At 42.2% G+C, this 14,513-nt stretch overlaps 1 protein-coding gene across 1 annotated transcript in view; it reads left to right on the plus strand.

Annotated features, from left to right (window-relative positions):
- The window catches only part of ACADS (acyl-CoA dehydrogenase short chain), a 38,322-nt gene that overhangs the window by 17,208 nt on the left and 6,601 nt on the right, over nt 1-14,513 (plus strand). The window contains exon 5 of the mRNA XM_056530304.1: nt 2,988-3,139. Coding sequence (XP_056386279.1) covers nt 2,988-3,139 — 152 coding nt within the window. The remainder of the gene's footprint in view (nt 1-2,987; nt 3,140-14,513) is intronic.

Consider the following 14,513-nt stretch of genomic DNA (forward strand, 5'->3'; position numbering starts at 1 on the left):
AGTTATGTCATTACAAAGGACAACTGGTCACGCAAAAAACAAGCCCTCATACTAGTCTGTGGATGAAAATATAAAAGTTATGATTTTTAGAAGGCGAGGAGGAAAAAATGAAAACGTAAAAATTAAATTGTCTGAGTCCTTAAGGCCAAAATGGGTCTGAGTCCTTAAGGGGTTAAAGGAACCAGTGGAAATTTTTTTTTTCTTAAATCAACTGGTGCCAGAAGGTTAAACAGATTTGTAAATTACTTCTATAAAAAAAATCTTAATCCTTCCAGTACTGTATAATCCTTCCAGCTGCTGTATAATACAAAAGAAGTTATTTTCTTTTTGAATTTCTTTTTTGTCTGAACACAGTGCTCTCTGCTGGCACCTCTGTCCATGTCAGGAACTGTCCAGAACAGGAGAAAATCCCCATAGCAAACCTATTCTGCTCTGGACAGTTCCTGACATGGACAGAGGTGTCAGCAGAGAGCACTGTGGACAGACAGAAAATAAATTAAAAAAGAAAAGAACTTTCTGTGGAGCATATAGCAGCTGATAAGTACTGGAAGGATTGAGATTTTTAAATAGAAGTAATTTACAAATCTGATTAAAAGGAAAATTGAGGCTCAAGATCTTGAATACTGGATACACATTTATTAATTGTTTAAAATATGTAATGAGCTCCGTGATGCACAGGGCCCTTGTGGGTCAGCGGGGACACAAAATACAATTTAATAAATTTAAAAAATTACATATATAGCATAGAATACATTATAATATAAAAATAAGTAATAAAATACAATCAATATAAAAGCCACACGTCTGTGGATATTCCAGCCTGTAAGAATAAAATACTGGCGCATGTGTCTTTTGAATAGAAACGAATATGTGAAGTGCAGAATTGTACTGTTCAATGCGCTATTGGTATCCATTGGCAACAATATAACAATTATTGCATGGTAACAATGTAGCAATGTCTGGTATACTAGCAGTGTTTATGAGCAAACAGTAGCAATGTTAAGTATACTTGCAGTACTGAAGAGCTGAAGGATAGATCGCCGCTTAGAGACTCAGCCGTCTCATATGGATAGCGGTGATAGTGGGCTTCAATGATGGGGACTGCAGCGCTTCAATGAGCAGTGAATTTTTCCAAATTGCGTAGAATGCGCGGAGAGAATGCTCATATTCACGGTCCTATTATGTGTGGCATCTGCTGATAGAGACTCAGAAGTTACAGCAATAATGAAAGATCCATTTTTTTTTGAGGCTGTGCAGGTAATCCCCTATTCGGTCAGAGGGTATGTGGCGTCCTCGTGGCCATGGCAATGCGCATAAGTACCTGGGGCTTAGCGGATGCCGTATAAGCGCAATAGCTGTATTCCAATATAGAGGCTGGAAATATGAGGCGTTAGTAGCGGAGCTGGACGCGTTTCAAGTCCTCCATAGGACTTCAGCAGCTTTAAGATGAGTTATAATTTATAAATCTTTCTGGCACCAGTTGATTAAAAAAATATAGGTCTCTCCATAGATGTTTGACCAAGTCACGGTTCTGGCTGGGCCATTCAAGGACATTCACAGAGTTGTCTTGGCTGTGTGCTTATGGTCATTGCCTTGTTGGAAGGGGAACTTTTGGCTTAGTTTGAGACCCAGAGCACTCTGGATCAGGTTTTCCTTACAAACAACTTTTATTAAGGAAAAAACAACTTAGATAGCGCTACAAAATCACTTCAGCGGTAATCATAATAATTTCCCCCATAGAGTTTATTATGGTAAGCTTTAACCCTCAAAAGGACAAACTATTAAACTGTTCATAGTCTATAGACAAACCTACATATCTCTATACATGTATTGTGTACAGACTCATAATACAAAACCTGGCTTAAAGTATTATTCTGTAACAGGTTTATTCTGTCAGGAAAATATGGTAGTTCTAGCAAAACGATGTAGATATAGTCAGGGTCCCACATCAGACCGCGCTAAGCTTAGAATCTCACCCAGCATAAATAAACAGAAGCAATCCATAAAGGTGCTAAGTAAGGGGAGTGCCTAAAACATAACTTTTAATGTAGTCCTTTAAAATATAATCTAAAATAGTGTAGTGCCAATGTCAGCCCAACACCTATGAAGAATGTATATACAATCAAAGACCAGTGGTCAAAGTCATGGCTCAGGATAGATTGGCTTAGTCCATATGCAGGGTGTGCACATATAGGGCTCTGCAGGGCCCAGTCAGCCCCGTAATGCAACAACCCAAAGATAACTCAAATAATACCGCCTGGTAGATATGGTAGAAAATATGGTGGCCTGCTCCTTTGACTCCATTTGTATAAAACTGTGGGCTAAGATTAGCATAGCAAATTTGTGCAACAACTACATCAAATGTAGATTTGAAAGCATACTGTGACAGATGATATACCTTCAGTATGAAACTACAGGCATACAGTAAACCAGTCGGTCTTAAAGGGGTACTCTGGCACTTAGACATCTTATCCCCTATCCAAAGGATAGGGGATAAGATGCCTGATCGGGGGGTCCCGCAGCACCCCAGTTAAAATCAGTCCCCGGAGCATGTTCGCTCCGAGTCTGATTACCGGCGAACATCCTCCGGGGACTGATTTTAACTGGGGTGCTGCGTGCAAGATCACGGGGGTCCCCAGCGGCAGGACCCCCGCAATCAGGCATCTTATCCCCTATCCTTTGGATAGGGGATAAGATGTCTAAGCGCCGGAGTACCCCTTTAAGCACATCTGTTAGAAGGCCTAATAGATCTCTGTACGAGGCTAAGCCATAATATGACTTTACATAAGCCTATAATGTTATCACCTAAGTATTGACATAAACAGTTCTGTTATGTTTCCATAATATTCAGAGACATTCTGTGCTTTTGTTTTTATTTCTGTAAATGCCTGGTTCCAATTAAATTTCATTATTTCTATGAAAATAATGTAGCTGGTGAACTGTTAATCATCATTGGAGCTAAAATACTTATCTATTGTAATCCTCAGGTAACGGCAGTGATGCAGGTGCAGCAAGTACTGTTGCCAGGCTGGATGGGAAAGAGTGGGTTCTGAATGGAACAAAATCCTGGATCACAAATGCATGGGATGCTTCCGCAGTTGTCGTCTTTGCTACAACAGATAAGTCCAAGAAACACAAGGTTAGTGACGCAGTCACATATGTGATAAAATCTTTTACCGCTTATGATTTTATTGCTGCGTGCTTGTGATATCACACCTTTCCATGAACTCCTAGAAGATGCAACATGTACGGCATGGCTGCCTGGTACTTGGCACAACAGGATGTACATGTACGCCCTAAGAGGCACTTGGACTATAAAATGAGCACAGGAGCTGCACTTCATTCATAAACTGTGGGTCGCCATGCTGCTAATGGTGGACATTATGAGTCACACTGATGCCTGCCATCAACCCTTTAAATGTTGTGTTCAATACTGATCATTGCATCTAAAGCATCACCAGAGCTTTGTGACACTCATCAGACCACCCGCAGCGCGGTTTTGGGGTCCGATAAGTCAACTGGCAGCCAAAGATCTTGCCTCCTCCTTGCCGCTCTACTGGGATCAATTTGCATAGTCTGCCTTCTGGCAGGCTAAACAAGTGGAGCACCGAAATGACTGTTTTGTGCTATACAAATGTATAGCACTGAACAGTTACAGCAATCGAGTGATTGCTATAAATATTTCCGTATGGGAACTTAAAAAATGTGAAAAAAACAAACATACATATTTGGAATAGCTTCATGCAGAAATGTCCGAACTATTAAAATATTAAAAGTCCAAAATTGCTGCTTTTTGATTACATCCCAGATAAAAAAGAATAAAAAAAAGTGATCAATAAAATCTACAGATTGTGACGCAAAAAAGGCCCTAATACAGCCCCATATAAGGAAAAATAAGAAAATTATAGGGGGTCAGAATAAAGAAATTTGAAACAAGCTTGTTTTGTCAAAAAAGTTTCCCCTTTTTTTTTTTTTGGTACCAAACGTTCCCCAGTTTTTCCTTTCTAATCCTTGTTGAGGAGGAAAGCAACAAAGGCAGAAGCTTTTGGCCTTCTATCCCGATCTCATGTCCTGTCCTTATATGTCATCCTCATATCCCTTCCTCAGGTGGGCCTGAGTTGTGATGAAGTTATTGTAAGCCGAAAATAGGGGACAAGGCTTTGTGGGAGTGGGCATGATTTGCATCGGTATGATGCACAAAAAAATAAAAGGGGTGTGAATTAAAGGGTGGGTGTGTCTTTGCGAGATGAGGGATGGCAAGCCTGACTGACCCATTCACCAGGAGATGCAGAGCTGAGCTTGTGGAGTATGGTATCGGAAGTCCCATTTTCTTGCATAGGACTTGAAACAAAACCCCCATCCCTCATATAAGGGGTAGGTTAGGGGTTAATTTAACTATTATATATTTTTATTTGACATATAAGTAACATGTCACCAAGTATTATCGAAATATCTTCAGCCATACGAAAGTTATTCTGGAACATAAATTCCCCATAGATTTGCATGGGAATTTAAACAAAAACCCCGCCCCTGGCAAATGGGGGTGGGTAAGGGTTATTTTACCTATCCTATGTTTGTAGTTAACATATAAGTAACATGTATACAAAGTTTCATGATATCTTTAGCGGTTTGGAAGTGATGCTGGAACATACACACATTGAGTTTTATACCCAGTCATGTCCATAAATATTGGGACATCGACACAATTCTGAAATTTTTGGCTCTATACACCACCACAATGGATTGAAATGAAACACACAAGATGTGCTATAACTGCAGACTGTCAGCTTTAAAGGGGTTATCCAGGAAAATACTTTTTGTTTATATATCAACTGGCTCCAGAAATTTAAACAGATTTGTAAATTACTTCTATTAAAAAAAATCTTGATCATTTCAGTACTTATGAGCTGCTGAATTTGAGTTGTTCTTTTCTGTCTAAGTGCTTTCTGATGACACCTGTCTCTGGAACTGTCCAGAGTAGAAGTAAATCCTTATAGCAAACCTCTTCTACTCTGTGCAGTTCCCGAGACAGACAGAGGTGTTAGCAGAGAGCACTGTTGTCAGAAAGAAAAGAACTCCACTTCAGCAGCTGATAATTATTGGAAGGATTAAGATTTTTTAATATAAGTAATTTACAAATTTGTTTAACTTTCTGGAGCTAGTTGATATAAAAGAAAACGTTTTTCCCTCAAATACCCCTTTTATTTACATCCAAATCAGGTGAATGGTGTAGGAATTACAACAGTTTGCATATGTGCTTCCCACTAGTAATGTCCCATTACTTCCCAAAAGTAATGGGACAATTGGCTTCTCAGCTGTTCCATGACCAGGTGTGTGTTATTCCCTCATTATCCCAATTACAATGAGCAGATTAAAGGTCCAGAGTTCATTTCAATTGTGCTATTTGCATTTGGAATCTGTTGCTGTCATCTCTCAAGATGAGATCCAAAAAGCTGTCACAATCAGTGAAGCAAGCCATCATTAGGCTGAAAAAAAAAAAACATCAGAGAGATAGCCCAAACATTAGGCACGGCCAAAACAATTGTTTAGAACATTCTTAAAAAGAAGGAATGCCCGGGGAGCTCAGCAACCCCAAAAGACTCGGAAGACCAAGGAAAACAACTGTGGTGGATGACCGAAGAATTCTTTCCCTGGTGGAGAAAACAGAACACTCTCCAGGAGGTAGGTGTATGTATGTTGAAGTAAACAATCAAGAGAAGACTTCACCAGAGTGAATACAGAGGGTTCACAACAAGATGGAACCATTGGGGAGCCTCAAAAACAGGAAGGCCAGATTAGAGTTTGCCAAACGACATCTAAAAAAGACTTCACAGTTCTGGAACAACATCCTATGGACAGATGAGACCAAGATAAACCTGTACCAGATTGATGGAAAGAGAAGAGTAAGGAGAAGGAAAGGAACATACCACCTCATCAGTGAAGCATGGTGGTGGTAGTGTCATGGCATAGTGGGCATGTATGGCTGCCAATGGAACTGTTTCTCTTGTATTTATTGATGATGTGACTGCTGACAAAAGCAGCAGGATGAATTCTGAAGTGTTTCGGGCAATATTATCTACTCATATTCCGCAAAATGCTTCAGAATTCATTGGCCGGCACTTCACAGTGCAGATGGACAATGACCCAAAGCATACTGCAAAAGCAACCAAAGAGTTTATTAAGGGAAAGAAGTGGAATATTATGCAATGGCCAAGTCAATCACCTGACCTGATTCCGATTGAGCATGCATTTCACTTGCTGAAGACAAAACTGAAGGGAAAATGCCCCAAGAACAAGCAGGAACTGAAGACAGTTGCAGTAGAGGCCTGTCAGAGCATCACTAGGGATGAAACCCAGCAATGTCTTCTGATGTCTATGCATTCCAGACTTCAGGCTGTAATTGACTGCAAAGAATTTGCAACCAAGTAGTAAAAAGTGAGAGTTTGATTTATGATTATTATTCTGTCCCATTACTTTTACTTTTGGTCCCTTAACAAGTGGGAGGCTTATATGCAAACTGTTGTAATTCCTACACCGTACACCTGATTTGGATGTAAACACCCTCAAATTAAAGCTGACAGTCTGCAGTTAAAGCACATCTTGTTTGTTTAATTTCAAATCCATTGTGGTGGTGTATAGCCAAAAATGTTAGAATTGTGCCGATGTCACAATATTTATGGACCTTACTGTATATAGACTAGCTGGCATTGCCCGGATTTTCCTACCTAATCCTTGTGCGGGAGGAAAAGCAGCATAGGAGGAAGTACTTGTCCTCATATCTTGACCATATATCCCGTCCTCATATCCCGACCATATATCCCGTGCTCATATCCTGACCTCATCCTGTCCTCGTATCCCTTCCTCATATCCCGACCATATATCCTGTGCTCATATACCGTCCTTGTATCCCTATTTTGTCCTCGTGTCCCGTCCTCAGGTGAGGCTGAGTTGTGATGAAGAGATTGTAGGCCGAAAATAGAGGGAGGTGTGGTTTTGTGAAAGTGGGCATGATTTGCAAGCTGGACCAAAGCACAAAAAGGGGAGAAAATAAAAGGGGTGGCTTTCTGAGATGGCGTGTGTCATGTGAGGGGGGGGTGGGGCATGCAGGAGGGGTGTGGTCGGATTGATGCACTCACCAGGAGATGCCGAGCTTGGAGTAAGGTACTGGAAGTCCTATATACTTGCATGCGACTTAAAGGGGTATTCCAGGAAAAAAAAATTTTTATATCAACTGGCTCCAGAAAGTTAACAGATTTGTAAATTACTTCTATTAAAAAAAATCTTAATCCTTCCAATAATTATCAGCTGCTGAAGTGGGGTTGTTCTTTTCTTTTTGGCAACAGTGCTCTCTGCTGACATCTCTGCTTGACTCGGGAACTGCACAGAGTAGAAGAGGTTTGCTATGGGGATTTGCTTCTACTCTGGACAGTTCCCGAGACACGTGTCATCAGAGAACAGAAAAGAACAACTCAACTACAGCAGCTCATAAGTACTGAAAGGAGTAAGGTTTTTTAATAGAAGTAATTTACAAATCTGTTTTCTGGAGCCAGTTGACTTTCTGGAGCCAGTTGATATATATAACATAACATTTTTTCCTGGATAACCCCTTTAAGACAAAAACCCCATCTTTCACATAAGGGGGTAGGTTAGGGTTAAATATCATATATTTTTATGACACAAAAGAAACGTGTACTAAATATCTCCAGCCATTTAGAAGTTATGCTGGAACATACATTTCTCATAGACTTACATGGGACTTCAAACAAAAACCCTGACCCTCGCAAATGGGGATGGGTAAGGGTTAATTTATCTATCCTATGTTTGTTGTTGACATATAAGTAACATGTATACCAAGTTTTATTGTAATATCTGTTTGGAAGTGATGCTGGAACATACATACACACGCACACACATACACATACATTGAGTTTTATATATATATATATATATATATATATATATATAATATACTAGCTGAGTTCCCGGCGTTGCCCTGTTTTTCCTTCCTAATCTTTGTTGGGGAGGAAAATCAACACTGGAGGAAGCTTTTGACTTCATATCCCGTCCTCATATATTGTTGTCATATCCCGTCCCCCTATCCCAGCCTCCTATCTCGTCCTCCTATTCCGTCCTCCCGTCCCGCCCTTATATCTCGTCCTTATGTCCCATCCTCATATCCTGTCCTCAGGTGGGACTGATTTGTGATGAAGATATTGTAAGCTGAAAATAGAAGGGGACATGGCTTTGTAGGACTGGGCGTGATGTGTAAGCCAGACCGATGCACAAAAAGGGTACTTAACAAAAGGGGTGGGGCTTTAAATGTGGGCATGTCTTTGTGAGATGGGGTGGGGCTTGTAAGCCGGACTGACACATTCACCAGGAGATACAGAGCGGAGCTTGTGGAGTAAGGTACTGGAAGTCCCATATACTTGCATGGGACTTGAAACAAAAACTTTATATAAGGGTTAGTTTAACTATCATATCTTTTTATTTGACATATAAGTAATATGTGTACCAGGTATTATTGAAATATCTCCAGCCATACAGAAGTTATGTGGGAACATACATTTCCCATTGATTTGCATGGGACTTTATTTAACCTCTTAAGGACCCAGCCATTTTACACCTTAGGACCCGGCCATTTTTTGAACATCTGACCACTGTCACTTTAAACATTAATAACTCCGGAATGCTTTTAGTTATCATTCTGATTCCGAGATTGTTTTTTCGTGACATATTCTACTTTAACATAGTGGTAAAAAAAATTTGTAACTTGCATCCTTTCTTGGTGAAAAATGTGAAAATTTTAGGAAAAATTTGAAAATTTTGCATATTTCTAACTTTGAAGCTCTCTGTTTGTAAGGAAAATGGATATTAAAAATATTTTAATTTTTTTTCACTTATACAATATGTCTACTTTATGTTTGCATCATAAAATTGACAAGTTTTTACTTTTGGAAGACACCAGAGGGCTTCAAAGTTCAGCAGCAATTTTCCAATTTTTCACAAAATTTCCAAACTCACTATTTTTCAGGGCCCAGTTCAGGTTTGAAGTGGATTTGAAGGGTCTTCATCTTAGAAATACCCCACAAATGACCCCATTATAAAAACTGCACCCCCCCAAAGTATACAAAATGATATTCGGTCAGCCTTTTAACCCTTTAGGGGTTTCACAGGAATAGCAGGAAAGTGAAGGAGAAAATTCACAATCTTCATTTTTTACACTCGCATGTTCTTGTAGACCGAATTTTTGAATTTTTACGAGGGGTAAAAGGAGAAAATGTATACTTATATTTGTAGCCCAATTTCTCTCGAGTAAGCACATACCTCATATGTCTATGTAAAGTGTTCGGTGGGCGCAGTAGAGGGCTCAGAACCGAAGGAGTGACAAGGGGATTTTGGAGAGTACGTTATTCTGAAATGGTTTTTGGGGGGCATGCCGCATTTAGGAAGCCCCTATGGTGCCAGAACAGGGAAAAAAAACACATGGCATACCATTTTGGAAACTAGACCCCTTGAGGAACGTAACAAGGATTTAAGTGAGCCTTAATACCCCACACGTGTTTCACGACTTTTGCATATGTAAAAAAATAAAATAAAATTTCACTAAAATGTGTTTCCCCCCAAATTTCACATTTTTGCAAGGGTTAATAGCAGAAAATACCCCCCAAAATTTGTAACCCCATCTCTTCTGAGTATGGAGGTACCCCATAAGTTGACCTAAAGTGCACTACAGGTGAACTACAATGCTCAGAAGAGAAGGAGTCATATTTGGCTTTTTGAGAGCAAATTTTGCTCGGGGGCATGTCGCATTTAGGAAGCCCCTATGGTGCCAGGACAGCAAAAAATACCCACATGGCATACCATTTTGGAAACTAGACCCCTTGAGGAATGTAACAAGGAATTAAGTGAGCCTTAATACCCCACACGGGTTTCACGACTTTTGCATACGTAAAAAAAAAAAAATTTCATTAAAATGGGTGTTTCCCCCCCAAATTTCACATTTTTGCAAGGGTTAATAGCAAAAAATACCCCCCAAAATCTGAAACCCCATCTCTTCTGAGTATGGAGGTACCCCATAAGTTGACCTGAAGTGCACTACGAGCGAACTACAATGCTCAGAAGAGAAGGAGTCATATTTGGCTTTTTGAGAGCAAATTTTGCTCGGGGGGGATGTCGCATTTAGGAAGCCCCTATGGTGCCAGGACAGCAATATAACCCCCACATGGCATACCATTTTGGAAACTAGACCCCTTGAGGAACGTAACAAGGGGTAAAGTGAGCATTTACCCCCACTGGTGTCTGTCAGATCTTTGGAACAGTGGTCTGTACAACATTTTTAATTTGCACAGCCCACTGTTCCAAAGATCTGTCAGAAACCAGTGGGGTGTAAATTCTCACTGCACCCCTCATTAGATTCCGTGAGGGGTGTAGTTTCCGAAATGGGGTCACATGTGGGGTTTTGTTTTTTTGCGTTTGTCAAAACTGCTGTAACAATCAGCCACCCCTGTGCAAATCACCTCAAATGTACATGGTGCACTCTCCCTTCTGGGCCTTGTTGTGCGCCCCCAGAGCACTTTGCGCCCACATATGGGGTATCTCCGTACTCGGGAGAAATTGCATTACAAATTTTGGGGGGCTTTTTTCCCTTTAACCTCTTGTCAAAATGAAAAGTATAGGGCAACACCAGCATGTTAGTGTAAAAAAATATATTTTTTTTACACTAACATGCTGGTGTAGACCCCAACTTCACATTTTCATAAGGGGTGAAAGGAGAAAAAGCCCCCCAAAATTTGTTAGGCACTTTCTCGCGAGTACGGCGATACCCCATATGTGGCCCTAAACTGTTGCCTCGAAATACGACAGGGCTCCAAAGTGAGAGCACCATGTGCATTTGAGGCCTAAATTAGGGATTTGCATAGGGGTGGACATAGGGGTATTCTACGCAAGTGATTCCCAAACAGGGGTGCCTCCAGCTGTTGCAAAACTCCCAGCATGCTTGGACAGTCAACGGCTGTCCAGCAATGCTGGGAGTTGTTGTTTTGCAACAGCTAGAGGCTCCATTTTGGAAACAGTGGCGTACCAGACGTTTTTCATTTTTATTGGGGAGGGGGGCTGTGTAGGGGTATGTTTATATGTAGTGTTTTTTACTTTTTATTTTATTTTGTGTTAGTGTAGTGTAGTGTTTTTAGGGTACAGTCACATGGGCGGGGGGTTACAGCGAGTTTGAGCTGCCGTGCAAAATTTGCTGCATCGCAAACTTGCAGCCTGATACTCACTGTAAGCCCCTGCCTATGTGAATGTACCCTGTACATTCACAGGGGGGGACCTCCAGCTGTTGCAAAACTACAACTCCCAGCATGCACAGTCTATCAGTGCATGCTGGTAGTTATAGTTTTGCAACAGCTGGAGGCACACGGGTTGGGAAACACTGAGTTAGGAAAAGACAATGTTTCCCAACCAGTGTGCCTCCAGTTGTTGCAAAACCACAACTCCCAAACATTCTCAAGCATGCTGGGAGTAGTAGTTGGCAACATCTTTAGAGCCAGATGCTGCCGAACTACAACTCCCAGCATGCTTGGAGTTGTAGTTTTGCAACATCTGGAGGACTACAGTTTGCAGACCACTAATACAGTGATTCCCAATCTGTGCCCTTCCAGATGTTGCAAAACTACAACTCCCAGTATGCCAAAACTGTCCAGGCATGCTGGGAGTTGTAGTTCTGCAACATCTGAAGGGCCAGATGTTACAGAACTACAACTCCCAGCATGCCTGGACAGTAAGGGCATGCTGAGGATGTGTAGTTTTGCAACATCTGGAAGGGCACAATGGTCTCCAAACTGTGGACCTCCAGATGTTGCAAAACTGCAACTCCCAGCATGCCCAGACGCCAAGGGCTGTCTGGGCATGCTGGGAGTTGTAGTTTACAGGGTCCCATTACAGCAATGCATGTCGCTTTACGGCGACGTGCATTGCTGTAAAGAGCCCGACCGCGGCTGAAGATCTACTCACCTGTCGCCGCCGCTGCCAGGATCCGGGTCTTTAGGGACGAGGTAAGTACCGGGGCCGATCCCCAGCACTCCCCCGTCCCCCGCCGCGTCCTCCGGTCTTCCTCCCGTCCTCTCCGGACTTCCAGGGGCCGGGCGGGAGGAAGTAACCGCCCCCCCTCCTGCGATTGGTCGGTTAACTAACCGACAGATCGCAGGGTATAGGAGGAGGTGGCAGGTTTGCCACCTCGCTCCTATACATTAGCATGGTCCTGGCTGTCTGTGACAGCCGGGATCATGCGAAATTACCGGGCGGTCGGGTCCCAGAGACCCGATCAGCCCGGTATCGCCGCAGATCGCAAGGGCGATTTCCCTTGCGATTTGCGGCGATCGCCGACATGGGGGACCTACATGGCCCCCCTTGGCGTTTGCCCTGGATGCCTGCTGAAGGATTTCAGCAGGCATCCAGTTCCGATCTCTGCCCGGCGCGCGGCAGAGACCGGAAAACGCCAGGGCGTATGGATACGCCCTGGGTCCTTAAGGCCCAGGGTGTGAGGGCGTATCCATACGCCCTGGGTCCTTAAGAGGTTAAACAAAACACCGACCCTCACAAATGGGGGTAGTTAACCTGTTAAGGCCCAAGGGCATACCTGTATGTCCTGGGTCCTTTCCCTTTCTATCAGCGGGACATAGCGGGTCGGGCACGGCCCGTGGCTAATAGCACGCAGCACTGATCGCAGTGCCGCACGCTATTACCCCTTTAGACGTGACGTTCAAAGTTGATAGCCGCGTCTAAAGTGAAAGTAAACTAATACCGGTTAGCTCAGGGGGCTGTTCGGGACAGCCGCGGTGAAAAGCTGTAGGACAGCAGGAGGGTCCCCTTACATGCCTCATGGTGTCCGATCGCTGAATGACTGCTCAGTGCCTGAGATACAGGCATGAGAAACCATTGATCAATGTAAGAGATCAGTGTGTGCAGTGTTATAGCCCCATATGGGAGCTATAACACTGCAAAAATAAGTGGGGAAAAAAAAGTTAAAGGAGTACTCCGGTGCGCACTTTTTTCATGTTATCCCGTCCGGGCTGCAAAATAAAAGAAAACGCACTTTCTCTTACCTGCCAACGAGCCCCCGTAGCTCCGGTACACTCCGGTACAGGTGTTCGGTCCCCGGGCTGTATTCTTCTTACTTCCGGTTAGCCCGGAACGTCACACGGAGCTTCAGCCTATCACCGGCCGCAGCGATGTCCCGCCTCGGCCAGTGATAGGCTGAAGCTCCGTGTGATGTGCCGGGCTAACCGGAAGTAAGAAGAATACAGCCCGGGGACCGAACACCTGTACCGGAGTGTACCGGAGCTACGGGGGCTCGTTGGCAGGTAAGATAAAGTGCGTTTTCTTTTATTTTGCAGCCCGGACGGGATAAAAGGAAAAAAGTGTGCGCCGGAGTACTCCTTTAATAACCCCCTTCCCTAATAAAAGTTTTACTCACCCCCCCCCCCCCTTTTTCCCAATAAGAAAAAAACTGTGTACATAAAAATAAACATGTGGTATCGCGGATGTCCGGAAACATGTGGTATGTGCGGAAATGTCCGAATTATAAAAACATATAGTCAATCAATAAGTTCTATCAATGCAAAAATGGTACCGCTAAAAACTTCAGAACACGGCGCAAAAAATGAGCCCTCATACCGCCCTGTACGTGAAAAAATGTAAAAGTTATAGGGGTCAGAAGATGACAATTTTAAACATATACATTTTCCTGCATGTAGTTACAATGTTTTCCAGAAGTCCGACAAAATCAAACCTATATAAGTAGGGTATCATTTTAATCATATGAACCTACAGAATAATAAGTTGTCTTTTTTACCGAAAACTGCACTGTGTAGAAACGGAAGCCCCCAAAAGTTATAAAATTGTGTTTTTTTCTTAAATTTTGTCGCACAATGATTTTTTTTCCGTTTTGTCTTAGATTTTTTGGTAAAATGTTTTATGTCGCTGGAAAGTAGAATTGGTGGTGCAAAAAATAAGCCATCATATTAATTTTTAGGTGCAAAATTTAAAGGGTTATGATTTTTTAAAGGTAAGGAGGAAAAAATGAAAGTGGAAAAACCCCTGGTCCTTAAGGGGTTAAGGGTTAAATTAACTATCCTATATTTTAAGTGGACATATAAGTAACATGTGACCAAGTATTATCAAAATATCTCCAGCCGTTTGGAAGTTATGCAGTAACATATATTTCCCATTGACCTGTATGGGACTTTAAACAAAAACCCAGACCCTGGCAAATAGGGGTGAGTAAGGGTTAAATTACATATCCTATGTTTGTTGGCACACGTTACTTATATATGTCAACAAGTTTCATGTTAATATCTTTAGCTGTTTGGACGTGATGCTGGAACATACACATATTGTTTTATATATATACAGGGTGGGCCATTTATATGGATACACCTTAATAAAATGGGAATGGTTGGTGATATTTACTTCCTGTTTGTGGCACATTAGTATATGTGAGGGGGGGGGGAACT

This window comes from Hyla sarda, chromosome 1 (assembly GCF_029499605.1).
Source record: "Hyla sarda isolate aHylSar1 chromosome 1, aHylSar1.hap1, whole genome shotgun sequence".
NCBI classification, from domain to species: Eukaryota; Metazoa; Chordata; class Amphibia; order Anura; family Hylidae; genus Hyla; species Hyla sarda.